This window comes from Lottia gigantea (genome assembly GCF_000327385.1).
Source record: "Lottia gigantea unplaced genomic scaffold LOTGIsca_29, whole genome shotgun sequence".
Classification (NCBI taxonomy): domain Eukaryota; kingdom Metazoa; phylum Mollusca; class Gastropoda; family Lottiidae; genus Lottia; species Lottia gigantea.
Genome location: NW_008708943.1, coordinates 1095158 through 1119695, shown reverse-complemented (window position 1 = coordinate 1119695; position 24538 = coordinate 1095158). Strand labels below are relative to the sequence as shown.

Here is a 24538-nt window from a genome sequence, read left to right as displayed (position 1 = left end):
TAAAAGGTTCTTTATCTTATTAACGCAAAGACATTCTAAGACTATCAGTACTACAAATAATGATTTTGCTTGAAATGGGTGTTGCGAATAGACCAGGGAAGTTCGTACTGTACGAAACTGTAAGAGCTATTTATAGACCAAACTGTTACGAAATGACTTACATTTATATAAGTTTGAACGGATGAGATGAAGATTACGAAAGGATAATGCCTTTGAGGTCTTTGCTTAGGTTAGCTGAAGTTTTTCCTTTTCCAGGTCACCAAAATAAGAAATTAACATCATTCTACATTGCTTTCATTCTTAAATAGAAGTTTAGGTGTATTTGACTGGACTGAAATTCTGATTTAAAAGCTATCCTAAGATAACCTCATAGTATTTACATTGAAAAACATTTACGGATTGGATATTACTTACGGATAGTTTATTTACCTGAATTTATCTTTACACATGAATTTTTATGACTAGGTTTCAAAAGTGAAATGATTCAAAATATTGGGAATATTTTCATGTAACTCTTTTAGATGAACAACAGGATTTACTGGATTTACAAAATTACTAACTAAGAAGGTTAAGAGTTATATGGACATAGAAGGTTAAGAGTTATATGGACATAGTTTGCCATATTTATTGTTGGCAATAAGAATCTGTTTGTTAATTCCAGGTATTTGTTGAATAATGAGCAGATTGTTCAAAAGGTAAGGATATAAAAGAAAATAAGATCTTTTGATTTCAAATGAATGGTGGCCCTGTGTGCACAGGCTTATACATATTAATGATGCTTTGAAAGATTTAAGGACAGGTCAATAGGCCTAATGATCTCCATGCATAATTTCACTTATCACACACTGTATGTAATTAGACTCTTCAAGTACAGTGTGTGTCCATTTATAAGTTAGGCCTGTATTTTGAAATACCGGTATCTATAGGCTATATAGTATAATAGAAGAGTCAAAAAATGAATTGTGGTTATTAAAAGATTTGAAAATCAGACTATTTTCTAAGAAAATGAAGTTTTTAATTTGAAGATTACCAAGAAAAACTAACAGTGATTCTCAAAATATTAACAGAATTTGATAAATCTGTGAACAAAGGGATACTGTGAAAGTGGAGTAAATTCTCTCATTCTTAAGTTTTATCAGAATCGTAAGGTAAGTAAGGCCTATCTATGCCTACTGTCATAACAATATTTCATTGACTGTTTGTATTGCAGATATCTGAGAGTTACCCCATTCGTAGAGCAGCACAGTTAACAACTTTTTTGTTTCATAAAGGTCAAGAAATAGGTAAGATTAATCTATCTTTATTAAGAATCTGGACAGCTCCATGAGATTGCTAGTATAAGTTGATGTTGATATGGTACTAGTATCTATGATTGGAACGGAACAATAAAACACCTTGAGGTTGATCAAAAATGAGGAATTTATTTCATTGCACACTGCATGGTGTTTCTAGCCTTCATTAGACTAATACTGACAGTATGCTATAAAACCTCAATTGTTTTTGTTCAAGTTATAGATAAGTTGAAATCAAACTCCTTATTGATTGGAAATTGGGACAAAGTTGATGCCATATATATGGTGTGGTACTACTTGTGTTCATTAGCCAGTATAGATCAGTAGACCATAAAGCTTGGTTGGTACTCACTATGGTTAAAAATATAACCGTAAAGTGATTTTAGCAATTATAACAACTAATCAAGATTAACTATGTAGAGCTGAGTTGATGAACATTTGCTACAGTGGCATCAGTAATCTCCTGTTAATTTTTACAGGTCATGAAAGTTTGGAAAAACTAAAAGATGCTGATTTACTGAAGAAGATGCAAGATGATACACTCAAAGCTGGGAAAGAATGGACAGAAGGTGCCAAAGGTGCTCAGAACAAATTAAACTCTTTTCGAGAAACCTTCAAAAAAGAGTACGAGGCAGGGATGAAAGAAATAGAAGAAAAACAGAAGAAGAAATAAAACTTAACAAGAAATAAGTCACGTAAAAATTAAATATAGATTTTATGATGAATTTTTTGTATATACCGGTAGTATGTTTGCAATTAAAGACAGTTAAAGTATTTTGGATTTAAGTATTTTTTTAGTGATTTCATACACCATTATATATTGTAATGTTACAATTTTAGTATGTTTCATCAAATATATCCTGAGTTACAGCCCTTGATATAAGTGGCTCTTGAAGTCTCGAAGAAGTGAATAGACCCAAAAATTTATTCAGTAGCTTAGGTAGGCATATCGTGATTGGCAACTCCTTGTTCAAATTATTATAAAGGGGCAGCTTCTAAGGGGATGAAGACAGTTTCTTATTTCATGAATTCTGATATTCCATTCTGTCAATCTCTATTAGAATATTTCGATATAAGACATTTGCCCATGTGCACTATGACAGATTCAAAGAGATATTGCAAGTGAATAGCTGAGATATTTGAGTAATTGTCTCTCTATTTGATACAGACCAGCCGGATTGTGTGCTTTCATTTCTTGTCATCCCTTGTTTAGAATATTTAGGACCTTTTAATCCAAACATTTGGTTGTTTCTGACACCACGGACAGCGTCATCAGTGAATTACAAATGGAAAAATACAAGTGATGTTTTTGATCATTTTGATCTTTTCAATAATATAACAAATTAATGGAAAAACACATTATATACAATAGTCGATTGTAACATAATACAATAGTCGATTGTAACATAATACAATAGTCGATTGTAACATAATACAATAGTCGATTGTAACATAATACAATAGTCGATTGTAAAATAATACAATAGTCGATTGTAACACATTACATAATACAATAGTCGATTGTAACATAATACACTAGTCGATTGTAACATAATACAATAGTCGATTGTAACATAATACAATAGTCGATTGTAACATATTGCATAATACAATAGTCGATTGTAACATAATACACAAGTCGATTGTAACATAATACACTAGTCGATTGTAACATAATACAATAGTCGATTGTAACATAATACAATAGTCGATTGTAACACATTACATAATACAATAGTCGATTGTAACATAATACACTAGTCGATTGTAACATAATACAATAGTCGATTGTAACATAATACACTAGTCGATTGTAACATAATACAATAGTCGATTGTAACATAATACAATAGTCGATTGTAACACATTGCATAATACAATAGTCGATTGTAACATAATACAATAGTCGATTGTAACACATTACATAATACAATAGTCGATTGTAACACATTACATAATACAATAGTCGATTGTAACACATTGCATAATACAATAGTCGAATGTAACATAATACAATAGTCGATTGCAACATAATACAATAGTCGATTGTAACACATTACATAATACAATAGTCGATTGTAACATTATACAATAGTCGATTGTAACACATTACATAATACAATAGTCGATTGTAACACATTGCATAATACAATAGTCGATTGTAACACATTACATAATACAATAGACGATTGTAACACATTACATAATACAATAGACGATTGTAACACATTACATAATACAATAGTCGATTGTAACACATTACATAATACAATAGTCGTTTGTAACATAATTCAATAGTCGATTGTAACACATTACATAATACAATAGTCGATTGTAATACATTACATAATACAATAGACGATTGTAACACATTACATAATACAATAGTCGATTGGAATACATTACATAATACAATAGTCGATTGTAACATAATGCAATAGTCGATTGTAACACATTACATAATACAATAGTCGATTATAACACATTACATAATACAATAGTCGATTGTAACACATTGCATAATACAATAGTCGATTGTAACATAATACAATAGTCGATTGTAACATAATACAATAGTCGATTGTAACATAATACAATAGTCGATTGTAACACATTACATAATACAATAGTCGATTGTAACACAGTACATAATACAATAGACAATTGTAACACATTACATAATACAATAGTCGATTGTAACACATTACATAATACAATAGTCGATTGTAACACATTACAATAGTCGATTGTAACACATTACATAATACAATAGACGATTGTAACACATTACATAATACAATAGTCGATTGTAACACATTGCATAATACAATAGACGATTGTAACATAATACAATAGTCGATTGTAACACATTACATAATACAATAGTCGATTGTAACACATTACATAATACAATAGTCGATTGTAACACATTGCATAATACAATAGTCGATTGTAAAACATTACATAATACAATAGTCGATTGTAACACATTACATAATACAATAGTCGATTGTAACATAATACAATAGTCGATTGTAACACATTACATAATACAATAGTCGATTGTAACACATTACATAATACAATAGTTGATTGTAATACAATACATAATACAATAGTCGATTGTAACACATTACATAATACAATAGTCGATTGTAACATAATACAATAGTCGATTGTAACACATTGCATAATACAATAGTCGATTGTAACACATTACATAATACAATAGTCGATTGTAACACATTACATAATACAATAGTCGATTGTAACATAATACAATAGTCGAATGTAACATACAATAGTCGATTGTAACATAATACAATAGTCGATTGTAACACATTACAAACTACAATGATCAATTGTGATTCATTACAAACTACAATGATCTATTGTGATTCATTACAAACTACAATGTTCGACTTTGACCATTACAAACTTCAATGATTGATTGTGAAACATTACAAACTACAACGATCGACTTTGACCATTATAAACTTCGATGATTGATTGTGAAACAATACAGCGATCAATTGTGACACATTAAAAACTACTATTATGACATTTATCTAACTATTATGATCGGTTATGATATATGACAAACTATTTATGATCGCCTGTGACACAAAAAAAATTACAATGATCGTTTGTGACACGTAACAAATTACAAAATCTATTATTCCATGACATATTACAAAATACAAAGATTAATAACATAAACTAAAATAATAACATTAATAAGAAACATTTTTGTAACAAATACAAGAAAGACATGCCCGTAAAACTACACATAACACATCTGTATTGTTTTCAAAGTCAAACACAAAAACAGTTCCTGGAATATCGTACTGCTCTTATATAAATGGTATCCTAGAAATATTAAAACATAAATTAAATAAACGTAACTTATTGTTACTCAGAGTGTCACAAACAATATTACAATCATTTTTCTTAGGAAGCTTATCAATATCAAGTTTTTATTTATATTCACTACATGTAGTCGGGAGGTGGTTCTTCCAGTACAGTGCTTCTTGGACTCAAGTTGTCAAATCTGAAACAGAAAGAGATGTTTATATCAAAAAAGTTGTCTTGTTGTCGAATTATGAAACATTGGGTGTCCGGTTGTCAAATATGAAACATAGTGGCAAATACAAATATAACTGGCTGTCAAATATGAAACTTAATAATGTCTGTTTGTCAAATGCGTAACGTAAAGGTGTCTGATTGCCAGTTTGGCAAATATGAAACATAAGGATGTATGGTTGGCAAACATAAATATGTCCGGTTGGCAAATATGAAACATAAAAATTCGGGTTTCAAATATGAAACATAATTTTGCTTGGTTGTTAAATAATAAACATAATGATGTCTGGTTATCAAATGTGTAACCTAAAAATGTCTGGTTGAAAAATATGTAACGTAAAGATGTCGATGTCGGTTGGCAAAATGGTGTCTGGTTGTCAAACATAAATATGTCTTGTTGTCAAATGAGAAACATAAAAATGTCTGGTTGTCAAATATGAAATATGAAATTGCCTGCCTGTCAAATATTTATATGTCTGGTTGTCAAATAAAGGTGTCTGGTTGTCAAATATGAAACATTAAGATGTCTGGTTGTCAAATATGAAACACAAGGTTGTCAAATGTTCGGTTGTGAAATATTTAGCAGAAATGAATTGAAATTTTTACTTTTCTTTTTTTTTTTGGTCTAAGGGAGAGGGACAACGTCATGCACTGTGCGTGTGGGACATTTGCATAATTTGCCTAATCTTACCACTACTAAGAGGTGTATCACGACACACGGGCTGTCGATTTATTTTCCAATCCGACATCTTAGATAATACACTTCCACATAGTATTAATTCAAAATATTGGTTAAAATATAAGATAGCTTGCCATGCAAGGTAACATACACACACTACAAGCTGTCAGAAACAAGAACAATCTTTAGTGACTTAAATATGAATTTTACTATTTTAAAGATATCCATTACCCAAAAACTCTCCAATGAAAAATCATCGTATTAGAACTTCACTAAATTATCATGCCAAATTTCATCATAATCGGATGAAGACAATAGGGCATTTACTCAAAAAATGTTCATGGAATAATCGTCAAATTTGAACCAGTCCAAGATCTGATCAATATATATGATCACATCAAGATTCATTAAAATCGCACGAAAACTAGTGTCTATTGAGCTCACAGACAAATTTGGACGCTTTTTACTTAGTCAAGGGCAGGGCTGTTGATTTGGCTCTATATCCCGGACATGACCGACTAGGAAGCTCAAATGACCAACGGTCAATATCCTCTATCGGACATCAAGTACCGGTTAGCCATTTCATGTCAGTCAATGTCTTTTAAAGGAAAATATAATATGACGTCTTTGTAATGAAATACAAAGACATCTTTGGTATTAAAACCAAATATGAATATATGAAGATAAATGACTTACCGTGCTCTTTCCATTAGTGACGCTCTCACATAGATGGGGTTGACCTGTCTTGAATAATATGGCTGGAAAAGAGATGTACACAATTACGAAAAAAATACCGAACGAAAAACACATTAAAGACAAGAAAACAATGTAAGTAAATAATGAAAACCAATAATTTACATTATAACTAATAATACTTGTAATAGGAGGCGCAACAATAAGTGAAGTATAATATAAAAACAACCCATAAACTAAATAAATTTCAATCGTTTCATTAATAGAGTAACCTTATATCTCCTCATATTCTTTACATAGCTTTATGACTTTAATGGACCAAAACAAATTGCTTGGGTAGAGAAATAGATCATATTAGGAAAACGAAAACGTCAACTTGACATCGTGAAGATGCAGGTACGTGTAAGATATAGATAACTAGAAAAATATACTGAATGACAAAAGAATCAAGACAGTCGCTTATTAAACTTACATCTAACCCTGAATCAAAATTCGTCTCATCAGCATATGTATATCCGTTATTGTTTCCAGGGCCTACCACATCATCATAGTTTTGAGGTCGGAGATAGGCAGTCTTATAGTATGCCTCCATTTTGGTCTTATCTCGATTTGATGTCCTCCACCTGATTGATTATAACTTGATTAATAATTTGTTATTAATATGCTATTAAGTCCTGCATTCAGTAATGCTACGTTCCCATTGTCATGCGATCTCTTTACGATCCGCAATTCGTAGCTTACGATGAAATATTCGTGATATCCTAGGTTATTTTGTGATATGAGTCGAAAGATTCTGGTACGATTTGTTGCACTCGTATGCGACCTGTTGACGATTTATCAATTTAACGTGTCACAATCTGATATTTCATTGGACGCCGTGCTGTCAATTGCACTGGAAACGAAATGTGTTACTGTTCCAGTCATGGCCAAATCAAAGTCTTATACATATACTTTTATGAAGTCCATCCAATTATCGATTTGCCAGTGAGACTATTGATTATTTTTAGATATTTCAAAATTGGACTTCAGTGACTACAAAACTTCCGTAAATTTACTCCAAATGAAGGCAGTCTCCAACTTACTTGTAGCATAATATAACCAACAACACGACACATAAACTCAAAGCTAAGATCATGGAATAGAATAGTATCTGAAACAGTGTTGCTGTTTCTGCATCCGCTTTAACTCCTCTATATGATGATTCCTGTAGACAAAACTGGCCTTCTATAGCAATCTCTATTGTACATGTTCTACATTATAAAAACATTTAATTTTAGTATTCTTCCATAGATCCTTTGGCAAAAAGACTAGTTTCTTATAGTTGGATAAAATCTTATATCCATCATTAAAGATATTATTTTGAAGACGACACATAATATGTCCCTTTGTGGGAAAAAACTAGAAAATATTGTATTTACCCAGTTTTAATTGGAGAAACATCATCTACAGCATACACTTTCAGTATAATTACAGTCTGAATATCAACTTTAATATCTGATGTCAATGTTATTATAGGACCATTGGTGGAAGAATTAATCCGAAATAATCTCTGAAAAAAAACATTTACTTTCAATCAATTTGGTTCGCCTTGTTCTGAATCATCAGTTTCAATTATCTTTCTGTGCGTCTCATCTACATAAACATTTTATATCACTCAAAAGTAAGTATACAAATAATCGGTAACGTGGCTGGGGCTGTTCGAGGTTATTATGATCCTCATGTGATAGTCATATCGATATCATAGACGTCGACCCTGTTCAAATAATAAGTTGAAAATAGAATATAATTCTCTTTCAATGATATATTTATTAATTAAATATTTGATTTATCAGATAAAAAAAACAATTTCAATTTTAAATACTTTTCCTCGTGGAAATGGATCATCTTTAATCTATGAAAAATGTTATGGCGTTAGTGACTACAGTGAGAAGGCTTAACATTCCAACACGCAGTAACCGGTTGAAACAACTCTCGGGGGTGCGCATTATACTCGCAATTATATGGTACATTACCTCGTCGGGATCCAGATTGTATGTTATAGTATCATTATCTTTATCACTTGCTTTCAGATCGTCTACAACTAAAACTTCTCCTTTCTTAGCACCAATATCTAGTGATGTGGTGTATTTACCTACCAAAACAAATATAACCTTTTGACTCTAAATCTTTTCGTGACCCTAATCTTGGAACTTCATATCCCTGGCTTTGAAAAACGAATTACTTAATGACAGTTATTGTCCGGACGAAATAGATGAAATGCTGGTCTACTTTCACTTCATATTCTGTTTTCAGGAAAGTAGTCCATTCCAGCTTCCATTCAACCGAGCTTTATGCCAATATGAGATATAACTCACTTTGTGAAAACACTGGAGCATTAAAATTATCTGGATTAACAGTAATACTGATGTTACACACCAAGTTGTTATTTGGGTCAGCAACAAGAGCAGATATCTTGAAAAAAAAAACAATACGACGTTCAATCAGATTTAAAATTGATGTTTCAGGGCTTTTTCAAAGGACTTTTTACAGCTTTCAGTTTGCAACTGATCGTTAACGCAAAATAGTTTGCGATATCAGCATCCGCTGGAAGCGAACGTTAACTTGTCATCTAACAACCAACGAATCAATTAATAACGGAAGGCAGGATATAAAAGTCAACAACATTACAAACCAAATAATCTTCAGCTTTTCTTGAAGTTGGAAATTTCTTTTTCAGTGAAATCAGCCCTGTTTTTGGATTAATAAAAAAATATTCTAAAGTTGATGTAGCAGCATACGTCTGTATACCATTGTATCCACCGTCGTCATCTTTTGCCTCTATTTTACTAACTTCATCATTAATTGATAAAGACTGAAAATAAACAACAAAATGATTTGGAACAAGATGGTGGTTTTGGGAACAATAATAGTGTAAGATTTCAGAGCAATTGAAGTTAAAAAAAACTTAAATCATTTGCCAACCAGCAATTACAAATAGTGTATGGTTGAGAATAAAAATAGGTTTACGACCACTAACATTATTTGCATCTTATGAAACTGGTAATCATTATAGTGTGAGGGCATCTTTAGTTTTGCGCCAATGTGGGTATAGTATTTACTGTTCTAATTTAAAAAAAACTGTTTAAAGAATTCAACCTTCACGTATATTATATACCTATAAAACAGAAATATGAGCTGTTATTCACCACAAACACAAAATCTAAATCGCATTCACATGACATTTAAGATTAGCTGATAAATGTGTCTGATCATCACTAAGACCATTAGGAATCATATTAGCATTGGTACAAAAATACCAAGAAGGAAATAATAAATAGACCTAATACCATACCTGTAAAATTTCAATTCGTTGTAGTTGTTGTTTACATTCAGGTTTATTATCATTTTCATCCATTATCGTAATAAACAAAGTGGTAGATGATGACACCGGAAAATTACCACATTCTGTTTTAGCCTCAACAACCAGTCCTAGTCTACTAAGTCTATCAAGTCTATCAAGGGAAACTAATTCTTCTCTATCAAGTGCCTTAACAAGGCTTATATTACCACCCTTTTCATCAATTTCAAAATTTGAGTTGCCTATTAATTATATCAATGGGTGTTATTTTTTTGAACAGTCGTAAATTAAAAGAAACAAAGCTTTTTCAGCATATATAGCTCTTTTAGCCAATGAAGCTGTTTGTATCACATCCAGATAAAATCTAACGTTTCATTCTCATGCCAGGGCCGTAACTTCATCAAGGCAAATGCCTCATGCCGAATTTGACGTAAATTAAGAATAAAATAACAAGAACATAATTTGTATGAAAAATTAAAAATATAACATTTGCTAAAAATATGGCCTTTTTTTACGTCTATGGTAAAGGTGGTCTACTAAAAGCCTTGTAAAGTAATATATTCCAGGGATAATTTGGTGTTTAGTTGCAGTGACGATATATCTCGGACATTTCTTTTAGGGGAGCATTCAATTTCTCTCTTTCTTACCCCCCTGTAGCTACGGGCCTGATGATAAGGGTCTTTACAAAATACTAAGGTGGTGAATAAAATCGAACCTTTTATACTGTAATTAAATTCACATTGCCTTTCGCCATTTGCTAGTGTGATATTACTGATATTAGCTTTGACAGTATAAAGATTCTGGTACACGTTATTCTCTGTTACCTCCAGGTCATCTCTTAAACCAATAAATTCTGGTTTTGGTCGATCATTCAAAATTGTAACATTGATCTAAAATAAGATATCACAGCACTACAGACAAGTGGTTGCCTAGTAAGATATGCCCACTTCCCCAATACATTTTCAGTATATCAAGGACAGTCACCTATCTGTGTCAAATCATACCAAAAATCTAATTTGTGCAAGATAATGTTGATTTAAACAAACACACATCATTTAATAAAATTCTGACATAAACTGTCGCTAACTCTATCGCTAACAAATTTTGATGCGTTTTTACTAAGTCATAGGCAATAACTCAATTCGGTTGATCGAAAAATTGTCAAATTTAATCGTGACTACGATCTCATCATTATAAATGACCATACCAAATTTCATTTAAATCGGATGAAAACTGGACTCTCTATTGTGTTCACAAACAAATTTTAACACTTTTTTCATCAATCAAGGGCAATAACTCAAAAACCATCGTCTAAATCTACACACAGAATTTAAAAAAACATTCTGACATTCAAACTTTATTATCTTTGTCGATTTGTCCAAATTTGAAGTTGTCCAAGATCTCGTGGATATAAACCTATATCTTTATTATATGTATATCTATATAATTCTATAAAGATAGATTGTCAGGAAAGGTTATATGAGGCCCACTGGCAGCTTTGATTTTGAATAAAAATATTTGAACATACAGTAACAATCGCCAGTAGGAAATTCAATCTTCAGTTATACACTTCTTTTCGGACTTTTGGGTTTGTTATACAGAACAATATTACCAAGTTTTGTCAAGAACCGCGTCTAACTCATATACAAATATCTTTTGATTTTCAATTATAGAGTTCATCTTTGGATGATTACAAACACTCACAACCAAGTTTCCTGTAGGCGTATAAAAAATCGGATAAAAACTGTGGCCTCTATCGCGTTCACAACCTAATTGTAGACTGACCAATAGATAGGAGTGACGACACTATACCTCCACATTAGAATATAGGTTTAAAAATACAACACAACCAAGTATGAAAAGAATTTGAAACTAATCAGTACTCAACAAGTGAGTATTTATCTAAACATATACGAAATGAAAGTATCCATATCACCAAAGATATCCATCAAGTCAAAAGATAAGGGCAGTCCTAGGTCTAAATGATCATCTCAGTTGCCCCCTGCCCCCACGAAAGCAACTGATTGTGAAATAGAAAAATTAAGTCACCAAGCAAAAAGTAAACTACAATATTCCAGAATGTAAAAACTCTCGTCTCAAATCTAATTTAAAATCTAAATTAAAATTTACCTTAGCTACGGAGGATTTAGGTGGAATTCCACTATCTGTTGCAGTTATAGTTATGACCAAATTTGAATCATTTTGTAAAGATTTGAAACGTATCTCTCCGGTATTTTTATTAATTTCTGTCAAAAAATATAATCATATACAATACATCTTCAACTCGTTTTACTATTTAGAATAGAAAGTATTAGTAACTCAACTAGAAGATTGGGAGTGATTCCCCAGGAATTTCTTTTTTAATATACTTATCTGCATTCTGAGTCAACTTAATGCCTGTTAATGGAAGAGTTAAAGCTTTTCAGTCTATAGTTAATGGTAATTCTAGGGATGGGTATTTTGGACTTGGTTCAAGTGGTACCTATGGTAGTGGACCCACTGGCAAGTATTCCATACAATACATACAATAAGGGTGGAGAGCACTATATCACTCACTGTAATATTCTTCGGGCTCTACAGAGAACATTATTTGTGAATTACTGCCAGAATCGGCATCAGTAGCATTTATCATATCAACCAGAATATCTCCAGGATTAATAGGAGCATCGACCCTAATTTCTTCGGGAATCATGTGAAAGACTGGCGAATTATCGTTAACATCAACAACGTTAATAACCAATGTTTTATTGGTAGTGTAATTCCCATCTGTAGCTGTTATTATACATTCATACTTTGTCTGTTCTTCATAATCCAGACTCTTTCTAAAGTTCAGTTCTCCTGTTGCAATACTTCCAGATTCTAAAAATAGATCACATTGCTAATGGAGTGACACGCTAGTTAAAGGAATTACGAAATTTTCTAGATTTTGTATGTATAACTATCAACAGCCTGGTATCTGGAATATTTATATTTTTATTTGCCCATACCAATTTCTCATTCATTCAGATTGTGTTGCTTGATTCTAGAAAAATTGCATTGATTATGATTTTACAAACACAATATAATATGTAGCTTGAATGATTTTTAGAATATTCATGATATGAACATTAATAATAACAATTTTAAGTGTATTACGTCATTGGTTGAGACTTAAATTTGAAATTTGATGCTAAAACATGAAACTTACGTTGAACGTTCGAACTAAGAGGGTTGTTCAAACTAAGGGGACAGTTTCTATTCAGGTTTATATTAATGCTACCAATACTATCTTCATCTCTTATTTTAATTGGTATCTAAAAACAGATATATTTTTTATTGACTATAGCTTGACATTATAGATAAATAGATCATTATGAATCAAAATCAATCAAAATAAAGAAAAAACATTTTCAAATAATCACGTGGTAATTGCAACTAAGAAATATATTGATATTTGTACCATATTGTTTGTAACTACTTACCGCCTGATGAACTAGATTTTCTGTAACGTTAATTGTCTTGAATCCTGGATCTTGAATAACTGGAGGGTTGTCATTAACATCTCTTATTTCAACTGTTATATAAGCAACATCTGTGAAATTTCCATCTGTAACCTACAAAATATCATAAAACTACAAGTTAATAACTTTTTTACGTCCACATTTATATTTAAGGGATTGTAAGGCGGTTTTTAATTGTGTTTTACGTGTATCGGGTTCACTAATAGCATCAATTTGCACTATTCTAATTTTCAGTCAGACGTCTGTGGTTCTCCAGTACCACAAGAAAAAAGAACTTGATGCCAAATAATCGCAAAATATGCTTTTGTATCGCATAAGACCCTTTGCAATTAGTGATGTCATCAAACACTGAGTTTTAGTGGAATTGCAGGAACCATAGACTTCTGATTGAATAGTGGAATGGTGCAAATTGTTGATATCAGTGAACCCGATGCACATAAAGAATTCAAAAAACCTCTATACAATCCCTTTAACATTTTATTTCCTTTATCTTTCTTCAATAATTCCATATATGATAAAACAATTTAATAAGACCAACTTGATTCACACACCAAATTAGTTATATGAGTTTTGATAATCTACCTTTTACTCTCAATCTGTTAAACATGAGTATTAGTACTGATAAAATACATTGAATATTATATAAAATACTTACACTGACTAGCAGGTGGTATATAGAGGTTTTTTCTCGGTCTAGAATTTCAGATGTTATTATATTGCCAGTAGTACTGTTTATAATGAAAGCTGAAATTAGAAAAACAATAAATATTGATAGGGATATAATCATCTAATTTACCAGATCAACAATATCATATTTTCATCTCATTTCAGAATCGTAATTCGGCGTTAGGTTCATATAGGTACAGTATCCACCTTTCTTTTTTTGTATATGTAGCGATTTGTTCGGATCGTGCGCCAGCAAATATAACCAATCAGATCCCTCGACATAATTTGAATTTGCACTGAATTTGTCAACTTTATTTGAGATCAATTAGTTGTTCGAATTTGATTTGAATTAAAATGGTAAATTGATGACAGTAAATTATCCCCTCTCTGGCCCCAAAAATACAAACAAACCAAATATTCTCGCACTTCTATTTTGTAATTTTAAATTTCTAGTAAAATCTCTTACTCAATATACAATAAACTTACGAATATTCGGAGTCAATAGACTGTATGTGAATAGAGTATTCTTAGTTTCATCTGCATCTGAAGCTTCTACTCGAATAAGGAGTTTACCAATTTTCATACCTTCATATAAACTTAAGTACCTTATGTAATTTTTATCAGTTATAACTGGTGGATTATCATTCACATCAATTATATGTATTCTTATCTACAAAATATTTAATGAATTATAACCAAGTAAGAAATATATACACAATTCTAAAATACATTCTTTGGGTCCCCATAAACGTAATCGCCGTCGCGATCGCCACGATATCGAGAAAGCGTCGTGAAATGTTCCATGCACGCAATAAAAGTGAAATAAGATTTAATTAGAAACCTGCGTTGGGAACGTAATATTGTCGCATATAGATAGCAGTTTGAATTCGAGTGATATAGAATTCGCAATTGGACAGACAATCAGAATGGTTAAAATAAAAGCCTTTAATGTCTCCGATACAGCATTAAAGGTTTGCGAACCAATTTTGGATGAAACCCAGGGTAAAGTAAATCTAAATTATACAGAATACCAGTGGTTATACCATGTACACGAAAAAAATACAATATTAAAACATATAGAAATGAGTAAATATCAACATTATGTAAATATTACATAAACCGGCATTAAATTAATTTACAGAGGTGCAGTGGACAGAGGGTCCTAGCAGCCCCAAATGCACGTTTATCGGGCATGAATCTCATAACTAAGTTAGAAATTCGGGAAAACCCTCAGACATTTCGAGTTTAGTCACTGCAGAATACTTACCACGGCAATATCTGACTGACCAGATGTTTCGGTAGCTTTCAAAATGATCCTATATTCAGTCTTGTTTTCTCGATCAAAGATACCATTAATTATGAGAGTTTTATTCCTTAGACTGAAATGTAAGGCAGCATCCCGATCTTCGATAAATAATTGTGCTGTAGGAGACACTACATCTTGATTGAAATATAATCCCGGAAGGTTGGTATATTCCACTCCTTCCGTAATGTTGAAAAAAAATTCTGACTCTTTGAAAAGACCTTTTATACCTTGAGCTGACACTGATACTTTTAAGTTTCTTCTTACTGACCGAGGGTTAACACCTACAATATAAAACATACATACTTTTGATTCAACTTTTTGTTTTCTCTCACACAGTTTTCTTGTCTGGAACTAACTTATCTTCTAATTTTCACCAAGATTCATCTAAAGCAAAATTTTATTTTGGATTTTTATCTGTTTCAAGTTAGACACATCGAAAATTAAGAATTAGTGAAAACAGGTCTACCCGTGGTGTGTGTTTACGTGCAATTGGACGATTGGTTCAACTCAGGTTCAACTTAACCGGTAGGTCTACTGCTTCCAAATTCGGGAGTCAAAAGAAAATTTAACAAATAACATCATCATCACATTGTCAAGTTATTACGAATTTCGATTCAAACCTTGACTACAATAGCCACCTCTCGCGGCCTCACATAAATCACAGAAATTTCTTGTGTTGCAGAATGTAGCGATTTGATTGGATTGCAGGCCAGTCAAGCAGAAGCCTCGTAATAAACATTATGGCTTATCGTTCAGACTTTCTATTGAGGCCTCTGATTGGTTATTATCATTTCAATGAGAAACCACTATCAAGAAAATAAATTGACATCCTACCGTTATCGCTACAAGTTATTTCTACAGTGTAATTTTTATTACATTCTAAAGTGTTATTTTCTTCTTTGACAAATACTAATCCACTATCATCAATACCAAATATATCTTCACCATTAATCTTGGTTATACTAAATGTTAATTGTCCATTTAAACCAGAATCAGCGTCCGAAGCTCTTACTACAGTAATTGGTTTACCCTTTATACGTATGTTGGAGCACAATATTACTGGGTTTGTGCCAACATCAAGTATAGGGTCATTATCATTAGCATCTTCTAATTTCACTAAAACCTTGGTTGTTGAGCTGAGAGGTGGTGATCCTTTATCAACAGCCTTAACTTCTAATTCATATTCTGTTTTTCTTTCATAGTCTAGAGAATTCTTGCAGGTTATATTCCCTGTTTCTGGATCCACGTTAAACAGATTGGATTCTATACTAAACTTAAACATGGAATTATCTGTGTCCTTAAAGTCAATCTCATAAGCGTATACCTGTCCCATTCCGTCCATGCATGCGTCACCTTCTAAAAGTAGGAAATTGTAGAGGGATTGATTAAACTTGGGGCTCTCATTAACATCAGTAACACGAATTGTAACATTGGTAGTCTCCCTTTCTTCTGGTAAATTCTCGTCTGACACAGAGACGATGAGTTCAAAGAATAGAGTTTGCTTCTGTCTTGCTGTATTCTTTAAATAAAGAGATCCATTTTGTGTTATTTCAAAATATCCAAAAGAACCACTTAAGATGTTGTATTTGTTCTTCCGATATTTTTCATTTTTATCTTCATCTACAGCAATAACATATCCAACAAACACGTTAGAATCATCTTCAGACACATTAAATGTATAGTTCTTCTTTGTGAACTTGGCTGGTTCATTAACATCAATGATCTCAATTGTTACTGTTGCTGAATTCTTGTTGATTCCATCAGATGCTTCTATTATGAATATATAATTGTCTTTGGTTTCTTTGTCAATCTCAGAATTTCTTTTGACTTTTATGACGGCGTCTCTGTCATTATTTGTTAAAGAAAATGGTAAATCATCTCCGCCTGATAAAGTATAAGTTATGTTGTTATTTGGTGTTATATCTCGATCAGCTGTCGTAATCTGTGAAAGAAAACTCAACATGGTAATATGTTATTAAATGATAACGAAGTTAATGTAGTGATTCTACAGTTGTAGATGAAGAGTAAGGAGGAAGTGTGACTTCCTGTAACACCCCAAGGTGATCATACAAGACTTTTATGTTAGACCTTTGTTTGCGTTTGAGCGTTTTTCGATTCATTTCTCATCAAGTGCGAGTTAAAGATACATAGTCCTTGATTCTGTTTTCTTCAGTCTCCATTCTTTCAAGATCCCCGAGACAACCGCAATTAACATGTTCGTGAAAATATTGTCCGACAGTGATATTATCTTAAGAGAAACTAAGTTATAAATAAGTGGCTTTGGAACTTCAACAGGTTAGCGAGGACAAATTAAGGAAACAGTATTCTGATTTAAAAGGGAAAGCAGTGATAGTTATGGGTAGGGTAAGAGTCTGTACATGCTCTACATAACTTTGCAATAGCCCTAATCATCTTTCAGGTTTGTCTCTGCCAATGTTGCAGGTCTTACAGAATGCCATGGAAAAATGTCTACAGTCTGCACATGAGATCAAAAACAGGGGGCTAATGCCAAGGTCACTGAAATGTCCCCCTATGCACATCACATTATGACCAACAACTTAATTTCATTTTACAACGTGGTCAGTCTTCCCACAAACATCATGGACAGACTAGGAACGAAAGCTTGCCCTGGAAGTATGTACCTAGGTTAGTAAATTTCAGCAGGACAAAGTTTCAACATAAGAATATAAATCTTTGATACTTTGATTCATTTCATAATTACCTTTACACTCTTTCCACTTGTGTCTTGAAATAAAACGACTGCTTCAGGATCATTCTCCTTCACCTTACCAAAATATGTCTGTCTAGGAAACACTGGCGGATTATCATTTATATCCTCTATACTAATTATGACAGATCCAACATCCTACAAAAATGACTCAAGGTTAATGTTGTGTTTTTAATCTATTGGCCAAAATAATAGTATTTGTCAATCTCGTTTTATATATCGGGTGGCTCGGAAAAATAGATACCAATTTTCATTCCATTTTCATATTTTGACCTAAATTTGAGTAATAATATAATTAGTAACCCCTAATTGTAGAGAATATGTCACCTACGTTTTCTTAAGATATCAACTAAATATAACAGCCATTATAAAGCCAATCACCGAAACTAGGTCAAACTGTTTAACTAACAATTAGTACTCTCAGTTTTAATAGTAAGCCTTTTAAAACAAATTCAGTTTGATCAAAAAGATACATAGGTATAAATAGCATACTTTAGAAATAAATTCAGGTATAATTTACAACGTTTTTGATAATGAATTTTTTTTTACATAAAAGCAGAATGCCCCTTTTAAAAAAGATATATAACATATCTTCACAAAAATTAAGCTTCATATTTTGAAACACTTTGAAATGGCAGCAGTTTTAAATTTCCTTGTAAATCTAATTTCTTTGATACATCCTGAAAGTGTTACCAATTTTTACCGGGCAACCCAATATATGTCACAGGGGTGTTCCAGGCATAGCCAACAGCAATAAACAATCAGTTTTGGTTTCGGATGGAATAAAATTCAATGGTAATTAACGTGCATCCTTCGTCAACCATGTGGCGGTTAGTTATGTTTATGCTCTATGTTTCCTAGTGTGCCTGCAGTCGGTTGGTGAAACTCTAGATTCAAGATTCTAGTCTGCAACAAAGACCACTCTGGCATAATGTGTTTAAGTATTTTAATTACCCTTAAAGTACATTGATTATCCTTTTCAAAAGTTGCTTTGATTTTACAATGGTATTCACTATTACCCCTTTCTCTGTCCAATATCTTGTTAGTATATATCTAAATATTAAAATAATAGACGATTTCAAATAAAAAAAAAATGCGATTATTGGCATTTTAATCTGACCAATCAGATTGGCAGAACAGAGATGAGGTACATTCTTTCCAAGTAAATATTCCAAAGAAAGGTTTGATTTTCTCACGAAAATCTTGCTCAATTCTGTACCGTACAGACCTACGTATTCACCAAAATATGTAATGGCACGCTACTTTCGTTTTGTTTACTTTCGCAAACAGCGTCATAACGAGTGATTTGTTTTGATTGGCTGAAATTTGCTACCAATACAGAAGGACCAATTTTGATTGGACCATATTTAGCTATAAATGCGTAATTTTTCTCACTTGTGTTGCCCCGAGGAAGTATGACGAATGGGGGTTTGGTTTGGACACGGTGGGCAATTAGATTCAATGATCCTTACCGTGTTTTGTTCAAAAGTAAATTCTGGACAGTCGACAAATTCAAAATCTTTAAATCCTGGTAAAGAGAAGTCGTCAATCCTTGTTCCGTTAGGTTTTTCTTCTTCAATACTAATCGAATCAAATGTCTCATTGATGACTATTTCTAACTTAAATAACATCGAGTCATGTACCTTAACACCACCATATATAGTTTCAACTTTTAACATCATTACCTTAAAGTAGTAATTTAGAATGATAGAAAATGATGTCCTAAATTATTAGTCCGAAACATCTGCCTCTATTCCAGCCTCTGATAGAAAATTTACAGTTATCTGCTGGAGTAGAGTCAGAAAAACTAGACCTATTTTACGAAGATTTTCCACATCTCCGAAGATGCGTTTTCATAACATAATATTAATTACCTTAATGATGACAGTAAAATAGTGTGACATTCGTTTTGTAGGTATCACGTGACTCTGTGACCCTTGGACCAACACCGACGAGACATAAATGGTGTAGGGTTTTAAAGTGATATGACTGGACTACAAAAATATAGGTCTATAGTAAAGTAAGATTGTTGATAACTTTTCTAAAATAGGCTAATAGCACTATATGAAGCAGGCCCTACCAGACAGGATTTAAATACCTCAGATTGAAGAAGTTTAGTGTCACTAACTATAACCTGTACTTCGTTATTTTCGTTTAAACCGTTAACCTCTATTTTTCGTCTTTGTGGTATTAGCTCAAAGTTAGTATCTATTAAAGATTCTTGGGGAACATTTAAACTGAAATCTGTAATCAAAAACACAATGTACAAATAAAAAAAAATCGTACTGATCAAAAAATTATGAATCAAATTTTGTCTTTTCACCACTTACACTAAAAAAGATTAGCTTGCCAGGCAAGGTAATATACGACCACTGGCAGCTTTGATTTTAAATAAAAATATTTGGCTGCACATACCCATATTTCACGCGTTATCAACTCGACAACAGCGGCAAAATGCGTCACCTATTTTCGTGTAAAATGTTTGATCTATAAATAAGTCGAGGAAAAAATGTTGTATGGATACCGGATGGTATAATTAACTTCTCTTAGTATTTATTTTTAATATCAATTCATTATAACTAATGATAATTCATTCAAAGAACCATGATTTAAAATAAGAAATAGTGACTGACAAAATAAGATACGTAGCGCGATTTATTGATAAAAGTCATTGAAACAACATAAGAATATGGCCCGCATTGTGTTCCATAGAATTTTTCTGCTGACACGGAATCCGCTAGTTGATCACGTGACTTCATTCGTTGGACTACATTCTAGCAGACGACACTTGGAATTCCGATTACAGTTAGGGATTATAAGGAAATTCGGACGATAAAAAATTGTGACGTTTGGTAAGTGAAATCCGCCATTTTGTATTTGTCAAAGCATACATTTATACATTTTACCTTGCTTGAAACTACTGGATTCATTCTACTAGCTGACATTGTAGAGATAAACCTATGATTATCAAAACAAGCAAATGCGGAGGTCACGCGAGGTCGCACATGTAAATTATTAATCCTTTTCAGAAATACACGAAAAATAGGTTAGCACGAAATTAGGTTACCTGACTATATAAATATGGTGGCTATCCATAAAAGAAAATTAGTGAATGTCTCATTCGGAACACCGCAATTATGTTCTCAGCTTCTTTGAGGATAAAGATATGTGTTTAGGCCCTATATAGATTCATTAACAATCCATTTCCAACAATGGTTTAAGGTTTTACACTTTCATCTTATATCTTGACGGCAATGGCCACTTTCTTGTGTCACGGTCGGCGATTTGAATGGATTTTACGACAGCGAATACAGCGAATCAGAGCCCTCCATTTAATTCTTTACAGTCTTTCTGTCGAGGGTCCAGACTGGTTGTATTCGCCAGCGGACAATCCAATAAAGAACCTGGATTCCATACAGTGCAGCGTACGATTTCCAGGAACATAATATGATAATGCTGAAATTAGAATAGAACTAAGAATCAAAACTTACTCAAAGCTTTATTGGGCTCTATATTGGCAAGAATAACTTGGTATTCATACTTGTTACTAAATAACTTATCTGGTAGTTCCACACATTGTCCGTCTATTTCAGCATGGTTTCTATCACATTTACATTTTCCTTCTGTTTTAGAGCAGACTGTGTCGGGATCAATACAGATTTTATAAATATCATTATCAAAACTACACTCATCGCCCAATGTGACATTTGTGACTTCTGAAAATAAGTGATCTATTTATTTCCCTCATTCACCACTTCACAGACTCAGTTATCGATTGACTGCCTTTAATGTCAACCGCACATTAATCTGAATGTGTATGTGTTCCAGTTGTAAGCCTTTCGGGTCTTGGGATACAAATAAGGCTCAGCTCAGCCAAAGCGCTTTATAGACGCAAGTCTCCCATGGAGCCCTCTGAAAAGGGATTACTTACGAATTTTTAAAAAATAAATTTGTTTTGGTTCATTCTGAGTCATATTTTTGGGCAAAAATGTATACGCTTGTATATATTCATATAATATTTTTATATTTGTATTTGCACGAAATGAAGTTGGGGTATACAAACCATCCATATCTTTCTAGGATTTTTGGCCCCTCAGCGTCTCCACTGACCGTGTTTAACTAGATAGCAAATCGTGACATGGTAGCAGTGGGCCTCCATTAGTCACAAAACTGTTTAATGCCATTACGTTGTTGTCAGAGCAGTATAGTTAAATCAAGCTATAATTCTAACATAGATGTTCGATGTGACAAAGATATAAGGTGGCAATATAATAATTTTCTATGTTCAGAATGGCTTTATTGTGCTAGACTAAAAGATAATAATTGAGAGCCTACACCATGGTAAAGAAAATGAAATTTTTTTACTATAATTACCTTGTTGTGGAAAAACTGTTGTACATTCTTCAATATCTGGTTTTATAGTATGTAAATGTACCAGTGTCGAATCTTGAACTTCAACATCACCGTATACAGCCCTCATTCGAATCATAAAATTCTGTTAAATATTAGTAAAAGAACCGAAAGTTAAATTTCATCAGAGAAGTTGGGATCTGGTGAAAAAAAATTGGGGGTGGGGGGGATGCTATCAGGACAAACAATTTTAAATTTGATTATCAAATATTTCATCAGACTTACCTCTAATAATAGATTTCGAGTGTTAAAAATCCACACTTTAAGTTCTCCATTGGAACTATCATACTTAAAGTTATTTGATATATTGGGTATGGTGTCAATCTGAATATTATTCAAGGTTAGAACTGTTAATTCATAATCTGAAATTAGAATTAATACCAAATATAACTAATCAAAGACATGGACGATTACGTAGAACGATTTCAATATCATATTACAAAAAACACAATATAATTGTATAAATATACTTCTTAAATAACAAAGTTCATAACGTTTCAACACAATTTACACGTGTCATCAGAAGATTAATTTGTAGAAAGGGGGTTAAAATGACAATGAATAATTGGATGAAATGATGCAAGCATCCTCACAATGCCAAGCTATTTCAGAAATTTGTAAATGCAGTGATTTACTTGGATTGTAAGGTAACGAAAACAGCTAATCAGAGACCTCGACAGAAAGTATGTAAACAAAAGGTTAGAATAAATGAATACTATTGCAGTCAAGGTATAAGACGAAGTTCGTAATAGCCAGACAATGTGAAGATGTAAGGCAGGTAATTAACAGATGATATAAATGTTTATCTTGCTTTATATAATATCAAAAATATACACACCTATCGTTATGTTTTCACCCTGTGTAATAGTTTCATTAACAAAATCTTTCACGAATAATTTGCTTGGTACATTCTCACACTGTCCATCTATGTTAGTATAATTTCTATCACACACACAACTCATAATTCCGTCTAGGCCTTGAGAACATACTGCGTTAGAATTAACACAAATTTTATTAAAACCTTCATCCAAACCACATTTATCGCCCAAAGTTACATCTGAAAATAGAGCACAAATTACTTTGTTTAAATAGTTTTCAAATTATAACATGGCAGCATTGAACCTCAATTTATCTCAAAACTGTGGCAGGCCTCTACGTTGTTAATCATATGAAACTATGTATGGTTCTTACATGGAAATAACACACACGATCGTAGTTCACAAGTATTTTGAATCTCTTCCTCGACTTCATAAGTTGAATTTTTAAAAAAGGCTATAATATTTGTTGCGGCCAAAAGCATATCATGTTGTTAATCTGTTTTATCCCAGGTTGCTGGATATGTTTTGTTTTTGTTTTCTTTATGTTTTCTCATATTTGTTTACCTTTGTATTTATTGGCATATACAGTTGTCCATAATAAGTTTATTTTCCCTTAAATAGTGGTCCATACTGTAAATAATTTTCATAAGGTCAAGGACAAACGCCATTTTACAAACGAATGAATAACGAACGACTAACGCCAATTGTTTTGCTTTTGTAACGTCCGTGGGTTTTGTCAACAACACAAAACCTGCGGTTTTGTAACATTTATTGTATACGAAGCCGTTGAGTATTAAATTATTGTCTGATGACTCCCGTGGTTATGGATTTCGAACGATTTAACATTTGTATCGAGGAACGCTTTCATATGATGCCATACTTTTCAAGCCAACCATGCCCACGTATTTTTCCTTCCACACCATGGTTGTGGCCGTCATATTAGTTTTGTGTTGCAAAGACACTTCGTGTGGAAGAAACTGTAACGGATTTGTGTTAAACGATAAGCTGTGTACTGTACCGTAAGAC

General features: G+C 32.4%; 3 protein-coding genes across 3 annotated transcripts; 1 reads left to right on the top strand and 2 right to left on the bottom strand.

Annotated features, from left to right (window-relative positions):
* The first annotated feature begins 179 nt into the window (after nucleotides 1-179).
* LOTGIDRAFT_232464 (hypothetical protein) lies at nucleotides 180-2065 on the top strand. The gene is made up of 4 exons (XM_009056808.1): nucleotides 180-229; nucleotides 662-695; nucleotides 1211-1283; nucleotides 1772-2065. The coding sequence occupies exons 1-4, from the start codon at nucleotides 207-209 to the stop codon at nucleotides 1963-1965; spliced, it is 324 nt and encodes a 107-aa protein (XP_009055056.1). The 5' UTR covers nucleotides 180-206; the 3' UTR covers nucleotides 1966-2065.
* A 3217-nt stretch (nucleotides 2066-5282) lies between these two features.
* On the bottom strand, nucleotides 5283-20703 carry LOTGIDRAFT_161417 (hypothetical protein; the record flags this gene model as incomplete). Its single annotated transcript, XM_009056807.1, has 24 exons — nucleotides 5283-5343; nucleotides 6751-6812; nucleotides 7220-7370; nucleotides 7830-7997; nucleotides 8166-8296; nucleotides 8760-8878; nucleotides 9102-9198; nucleotides 9419-9598; nucleotides 10079-10326; nucleotides 10800-10974; nucleotides 12215-12330; nucleotides 12641-12943; nucleotides 13272-13377; nucleotides 13546-13677; nucleotides 14240-14328; nucleotides 14737-14920; nucleotides 15518-15837; nucleotides 16391-17498; nucleotides 18279-18422; nucleotides 19239-19337; nucleotides 19757-19969; nucleotides 20159-20278; nucleotides 20383-20528; nucleotides 20700-20703. The coding sequence occupies 24 exons, from the start codon at nucleotides 20701-20703 to the stop codon at nucleotides 5283-5285; spliced, it is 4476 nt and encodes a 1491-aa protein (XP_009055055.1).
* A 921-nt stretch (nucleotides 20704-21624) lies between these two features.
* On the bottom strand, nucleotides 21625-23994 carry LOTGIDRAFT_161416 (hypothetical protein; the record flags this gene model as incomplete). Its single annotated transcript, XM_009056806.1, has 6 exons — nucleotides 21625-21740; nucleotides 21776-22000; nucleotides 22659-22779; nucleotides 22920-23056; nucleotides 23533-23751; nucleotides 23886-23994. 6 exons carry the CDS (start codon nucleotides 23992-23994, stop codon nucleotides 21625-21627), a joined length of 927 nt encoding a protein of 308 aa, XP_009055054.1.
* Between the last annotated feature and the right edge of the window lie 544 nt (nucleotides 23995-24538).